This window comes from Ischnura elegans, chromosome 6, assembly GCF_921293095.1.
Source record: "Ischnura elegans chromosome 6, ioIscEleg1.1, whole genome shotgun sequence".
NCBI classification, from domain to species: Eukaryota; Metazoa; Arthropoda; class Insecta; order Odonata; family Coenagrionidae; genus Ischnura; species Ischnura elegans.
In genome coordinates, this window is record NC_060251.1 from 58,335,677 (window position 1) to 58,342,581 (window position 6,905).

General features: G+C 36.4%; 1 protein-coding gene across 2 annotated transcripts; it reads left to right on the top strand.

Moving 5' to 3' along the window:
* The first annotated feature begins 1 nt into the window (after nt 1).
* On the top strand, nt 2-6,561 carry LOC124160768 (60S ribosomal protein L35a). Of its 2 annotated transcripts, none has more exons than XM_046536791.1 (4): nt 2-91; nt 366-653; nt 6,247-6,402; nt 6,490-6,561. In XM_046536791.1, the coding sequence occupies exons 2-4, from the start codon at nt 375-377 to the stop codon at nt 6,511-6,513; spliced, it is 459 nt and encodes a 152-aa protein (XP_046392747.1). In that variant the 5' UTR covers nt 2-91; nt 366-374; the 3' UTR covers nt 6,514-6,561. The 2 variants fall into 2 exon arrangements, with proteins under 2 accessions (XP_046392747.1, XP_046392748.1); XM_046536792.1 differs by having other exon boundaries at nt 84-196.
* The last annotated feature ends 344 nt before the right edge of the window (nt 6,562-6,905 follow it).

A 6,905-nucleotide genomic window follows, 5' to 3' on the forward strand; every position in this document is an offset into this window, starting at 1 on the left:
GATTAGCCATTGTTTTAAATAACGGTTTTCTACAGTCGTTTATTTCACTGCCGACTTCCGGGCTGCCTTCAACGTTGTTGACCTGTTTCCGGTAAGTTTGCATGTGGCTCTATTATTGCAATCCAGATACGTTCATAGATTATTTTCATCTTTGTGAAGTTAAAATATTCATTAAAAGGGGATTGTAGTGCATTAGGTAAAATTAGGATTAGTTCATTGTCAAGATCTTGCGGATGAATTCGGATTCATGATGCTTAACCTTTCGGGCCCCTTTCCTTTCATGCTCATCATGTGTACCTCAGACAAAAATATCGTTGCTAATATTATCTAATATCAGAGGATTTATCGGCTTCTTATTCTTCCAGGGTATCGAAATGGCGGACACAGAGAAGAAGGCTACGAAAACAAAGTCTTCAGATAAGAAGAAAGCTACCGAAGAAAAGAAGGAAAGCATAGAGAAACCCACAACTCCCAGACTGAAGAAAAGGCCCCGTAAACGTCATGGACGTTTGTACGCGAAGGCTGTGTTTACGGGTTACAAGCGTGGACTCCGCAATCAGCATGAAAATACCGCCTTGTTAAAGGTGGATGGGTGCAACTCTAAAGCAGAAAGTTGGTTTTACGTCGGCAAACGTTGTGTCTATGTTTACAAGGTATGTCTTACGTATTATTTCCCTCTTCATTGCGTGTTCTCCGTTTTATTTGAGCCATGTTATCAAGGGCGCGTTTTGTTTCTTATTGGAGAAGTAACAGAGAAGTTAAGATCCGTTCGTCCGCCCGTCTGAAAGAGTGCATTCACAGTAGACCTAAGGGTGATGCCGTCGGGGTCAGGATTTTTTTTTCAATATTCGACTCCTTGGATATTTCCACTCTGTATTATTTTATTGCGTTATATATCATTACGTCTGATGTCTGTCTCAGGATAATACCTCGGGTGTGCTGCAAAATTTGGCCTGCTTCCTTATGCCAATTCATTCTTTCTTTGACACGATTACCGAGGATGCGTATGCCATACGCAGATTTCTGGGGCATTTCACCCCAAATTAGACGGGAATGTCGGGTGACCATCGAAGATTTCCTTATATTTAGGAATGTGAAGGAGATGAGTTATGATAACTTCATTGAAGCTCTGAACTTACCCACTAAAATATGAACCTTGCAACATAGTAGCTTCGTACCCATGGAGAGAAATATGGAAATCATTGACATGGTAAAGCTATGTAACCAAAGCACTCGGAGAAGTAATCCTAGTTGCTGTGAAGAAAATACTAAATGCACGGTTTGGAAGTAATTCTAAACGATTGTAAACAAATACTTATTTAAACAATAATTATTGGAAATTATTTGAGTAGTTTGATTTGGATTATCTATTAAAGGTATTCATTATTTTCAAGTCCTCATAGTTGCTAGTGTTATGTGTTTTATAGGTTTAATTTGTGCATGTGCAACAAGTAGAAGGCAATAATGGAAAAGGAAGACCCCGGACAAAATATATGGAACAAGTAAAGAGAGATGTGAAAGAGGAGAAATACGTAGGTGTGAAACGATTAGCTGATTGGAGAACTGAGTGGAGAGCTGCGTCAAACCAATCCTAGGATTGTTGACCAGTGATGATGATGATGATGATGGTTTGGGGGAAAAAAGAATAAACTTCAACATCTTGCGCTGGGAAAACCTCAGATCTTTCTTCTGGTCATACAATTGTTTATCCAGTCAGGTTTCGAAATAAATATTTGTTCATTTCTCAATAAAAAATAAACTAAGAATTGAATTATTTGTCTTTTGAGTAGCGTTTACAATTTTTAAACAAAATTCTACGATAAGTATTAACTTGTATCTCGAGTTATGTGTAAAAATCAACATGGAAAATGTTGCTGCGTTAAATGCGTTAATATTGGCCTTAGAACTTCGATTACAATTTGACAAGCTTAGAAAAAAATGAGGAATTCAATTCAAAGTCTGCAATTTATGTGCAAGCAACAATTATCCATTTGCTAAATATATATAAGCAATACATAAGTTGACTGCGAACCAAAAGGCATGGTCGTAAACCCAGAAAGAAGGGAGCACAACTACTCTCGGAGTCCGAGATAATGCGAAGTCCCAGCGTGGAGGGGTCGAAAAAGGTTCAGCGAGACCCTTCTTAACGAATGCCCTCCAAAAATGCTCCGTACCACGAGAAGGAAGTCTCTTGGGGCTCAGTACAGCAGTCATGCTAAGACGAAAACTCCGCCGTCTCGAAAGGGTTAAGGAATGTATATTAATTTCCATATTAGATATAGGTAGTGTCCTTTGACATCAGGGAATATATTTTTGTTGAATAATGGGAAAGTCTGTGGGCTGGTAAAATCTTGATGTGCTTTTGCAACTTTTTTAATTGCCATCGCCTTAGTTCAGACTTTCACATTCATTGGCAAAAATTTGTCTCGGAATGAGGAACTTGCATGGGTCGTAGATTGCCCTAAAAACTATTTTGAATAAGTCAAATGGATACATAAGCTCGCGAAAATACCTTCAGTTTCTCCATTCAACATCAAAATAAATAAAAAAATTGCATTTAAAATCGAGAAAAATTTCTCTGAGCCGACCACTGCACGAAGACACCCGAGCGTTGCCGAGGCCAGGCGTGACGTCATAGGTGCCTAAACAACCGTAGGGAGTAGGAAAATACGCTGCGCGCATGGTGTAAAATTTGTTTTGAGGGAGTATTTAGCCGCTCATCGTCACTTTATTTTGTTCTGTTATTCTTAGGCAAGTTTTCCTATTGCTATTGTGCCTAGATTATTACTTGGGTTTTAGTGATAAGAAAAATGGATGATAACGTTGCCACTCGTTCGAATAGTACACCTGAAATTCATCTATATCTACATAATACCCCGCAAGCCGCCTAAAAGGCGTGTGGCATGGGGTGTTAGGACACCAGCCTTTTTTTAGGACACCAAAAATTGATGCCACGACCCTCATGGAATTTGTTAAGACAAATTATTGCTATACGTCGGCGGCAAATCGAGTTGTAAAAGAAACTTGTAATACTGGAGGATAACGATCGTAAGCTGTGCTGTTGACATTAGAGTAAGCTGTGCTGTTGAATTTTGCAACACCGAATTAACGGAGAAGGTAGTCCTATCCGTCCTACGGGACGAATTCACAGCAAAACAGTCTGCACACAATCCACATGTGAGATCGCGAATCGGTTCCGCTGCCAACACACACACAAGCTATAACCTATTTCAATAATATAGGTAAATCCATAAACAATATACTAGCATATACCATAAAAATATAGTGGGAAATAGACAAATACTCTTATCAAAAACTGGATGTCACTGTCACATTCTTATATTCATCATGTACAACTTACAATAACAGAACTCATTATGATGAAAACAACTATTTATTCACTGATTTAAACCCTTAAATTAGCCCACACAAGTGACACAGGTGACTTTTCTCACTACTATTCGTTGAAATAATGGAATAACAAACTTCACTCACAGTTTTTATTTCAATAGCGTGATCGTGAAATGCCATATCTACGATGAACAACAGAGATTAGCACGCCACTGACAATTTTTACACTACTGTTAGACATTCATCGATAGCGTAATAGCACTTTTTACAGTTCAATCACGATGGAACACTGATAACTCTTGGCCGATATTTTTCAACCTTGTCAAACTTTGTGCATTACAACCACTGGCACTGTGATTATTAGTAGTAGCTTAACGGGAGATGTCACGTTGAAAATAACACTATTTTGGCACAAAAATGTTCCTAGATGTCTCCAATCAGCGAGCAAAAGTTGCATTGACTGGAATTCACCTCATAATACAAGCACATACAGTCCTAAACGACGAATTCTCCGGTACCTACGAATAAACGGATGAAGTTATTGTATATAAAAGCTAAGCGGACATTAGTAAACATCAAAATCGTTCTAATTACATACTTAAATGAATGATATGCCGTCGATAACATCAACTTACAATTAACGTATCCCCCTTCCAATGGCCGTGGCTCAGACTCCTACAACGATGTTATTTAGGTATTATAAAATTTTTGGTTTAACTGCTCCAGTTTTATATTTTATGCCCTTACTCAGATATTAATATTATAAATAATGCAAAATATGAGGGCTTCCAAGCCTCTATCGTCGGATATTTATCTTTAAATATAAAATAATCAACACGTCTAACAAACGAAGCTCTCACAACTGCTGGCAACTATTACAAACAATCACAACAATAGCTTCGCGTGATGTTTAGGCACCTTTGACGTCATAGAGGCTTCGTTGGCAGTGGCTTGGGGGGTGAGGGAGTTTTTCCCGCGCTTTAAAATTCGTTATATTTATCATTAAATATCTCGCGAAGGAAAACTCAGATTAACATGCGGTTTTCTTTGTTGTATTCAGAAAATAATTTTCTGTCCACCTGTGAAGTAAAAAAAATTCATGCAAGTTCCCCATTGACAGTTGGTGTTCACCAAACTTAGTTTTCCCATGTTACTGTTTAGGTCATTGTTAGAAATCTGCATCTCTTTTCCATTTGCAAGTTTTACTCTTCAATCCATCTGCAAAGTGCCATCTTCTACATACCCTTGAGAATATTTTTTTTATCTTCAGCATACTTGAAATCATAGTACATACATAGTTGCTCACATTTTGATCGAGTCAGGAATGTTGATTCCTTTCAACATAACTACATTTCAATTTCAGAATTCCTAGACCGAAGCTACCTTGTCTAATTCCCTATTTTCCAAAAATGCCACCTTTCAAAACTCTCCTTTGGATTCCTCTTAATCTTTCATGGCTGTCTAAAGTAATTTCTATTGATTAGAAATCATCAAAAATGTATTTGATACCCTTAAGCTTCATAAGTTATTTATCGTATGTTTTAAGCTATGTTAATAATGGGCCCAGAAGACATGGTGAAGAACAATCTATTTTATCAGTATTCAAGCCACACGTCTTACACCTTGGAAAGCATTTTTTCTCCCGTTCAAATAGGATTTCAATCATTAATCAAAATATTGATGTACTAAATGGAATTTAAAAAATGTGCCATTATCATTGCAAGTGCCCAAAAGGAAAAACTCATGCTAAATGCAAACAATTGTTGCCATTAATTTCGTATACAAATATTTTCTCCTGTTGCTTGGAAGTAGTGCCATGCATTGCAATGATGATATGATTTCAGTTTAATGTAGCAGGAAATGGGAGATGAGGTGATGATTGATTTGGGCAAAAATGTCCAGGAAGGCAATACATTTATTTACCAAACAATATTTATGTTGGGTCGCAAACATGGATGGCCCTACGTATTTACCATGGCTTTTTTAGCAGGGTTTTATAAATAAATGTGTGAGGATGAGCTGCGGCTATTGGGTGTAATGATTGTAAAGACGTAAGGGTATATGAGTAAAGTGGGATAGCAGGAAAATGAGGAAAAGCGGTTGTAAATTTTGAATTTGTTATAAAATTTAGTAATCGTTTAAATTCTGTTAAATAATGCATTATTTATCTTTCCTAATGCTAGGCGTTCAAAGTGAGCAATTAATTGCATGTACATTTATCTTCCATATTGATGGAGACATATTGTCTAATGTGAAGAGCTGGATGCCACTGATGATAATTGTGTTCGTGTTTATATCTCTATGTTTCGTCTATTTATTCTGTTTGTGTTTGTACATAATTATGTATGGCATTGAAATGCAGATGTATTTTGTTGAGTCAAGAGTATCAGTTATCACATATAAAAGTATCTTTGGAAGTTGAAATTTATATTAAATGTGAAGTTCTAAGCTTCTGTAAAGAATTGAAAAAAATTGATTTAAAGTTGTCTAGTCTGTGTTATAATTAGCTTAATTTATAAATGAATATAATAAGATTATGGAGTTATGCCATCTAGCCGTTCAATGTTAGCCAATCGGTGAAGACCTTACATGCCAATTTGTTGAACTAGGGTTGATACTGGTGGGACACCTTGCCGTACAAATATGGTGGCTATTATTTACGTCAGATGGTTGAGTCAACATCTACAAGTTTTCATTGATTTATCAAGAATGTGGGAAATTTTGTCAGTATTAAGTTGATACATTTATTGCATAGGATTTGTCGTAGGTTTCAATGTTAAAATTATCTCAGTTGTTGGTAGTATTGTAGCTATGTTAATGCATGTTTATGTGTTTTATGGAAACGTTTTTAAAGGCTTTGTCTGAAATTCTAAAGCTATGTTTATTTCCTCATAGGCAAAAACAAAGACGAGGGTTCCCGGAGGAAACAGGAAAAGCAATATCCGTGCTATTTGGGGAAAAGTCACACGACCACATGGCTGCAGTGGCGGTGTCAGAGCCAAGTTCCGTACCAATCTCCCAGCTAAGGCAATGGGACATCGAATTAGGATTGTAAGTAATAATAACATGGAATCTGGTTCCTTTTGTCATAAATTGTTTTCATATGACATCTATCATGATATTTTTTTGCCTTTTCAGATGTTATACCCATCAAGCATTTAAGAAGCTGTTCTCCTGTTTAAAGGATAAATAAAAAATTTCCACCAACAATGTGTTTTTTGTTGAAGCATTATGACATTCCATAATTGAAACTAATGGTTTTTAATGAAATATTCTTCAATGAGGTAATTATGAAAGTATTTTCCTTTTAAGAGTGCACATTGGAGGAAGTGACAAGGTAAATCAAAATTTTTGGGGTTTCTATAATGCCTTCTACCCTCAAAATTACTGGAAAATTTGAAATTATGAAAGAAAGACGTGGTTTACATCTAAAGTTATTTTACTAGTTGAATATTTAGTACCAATGTGTTTCATACCTTCATAATACAATTTTAGAGATTTCTTATATTGTAAAAGACCAGACCAGACCTTCATGAGAGGTATTGTATAGTCTT

Coding starts and splice junctions, on each gene's coding strand:
- LOC124160768 (XM_046536791.1), top strand. CDS start 375: ATGGCGGACACAGAGAAGAAGGCTACGAAAACAAAGTCTTCAGATAAG. Junction 654..6,246: donor GTTGTGTCTATGTTTACAAG/GTATGTCTTACG, acceptor ATTTCCTCATAG/GCAAAAACAAAGACGAGGGT. Junction 6,403..6,489: donor TGGGACATCGAATTAGGATT/GTAAGTAATAAT, acceptor TTGCCTTTTCAG/ATGTTATACCCATCAAGCAT.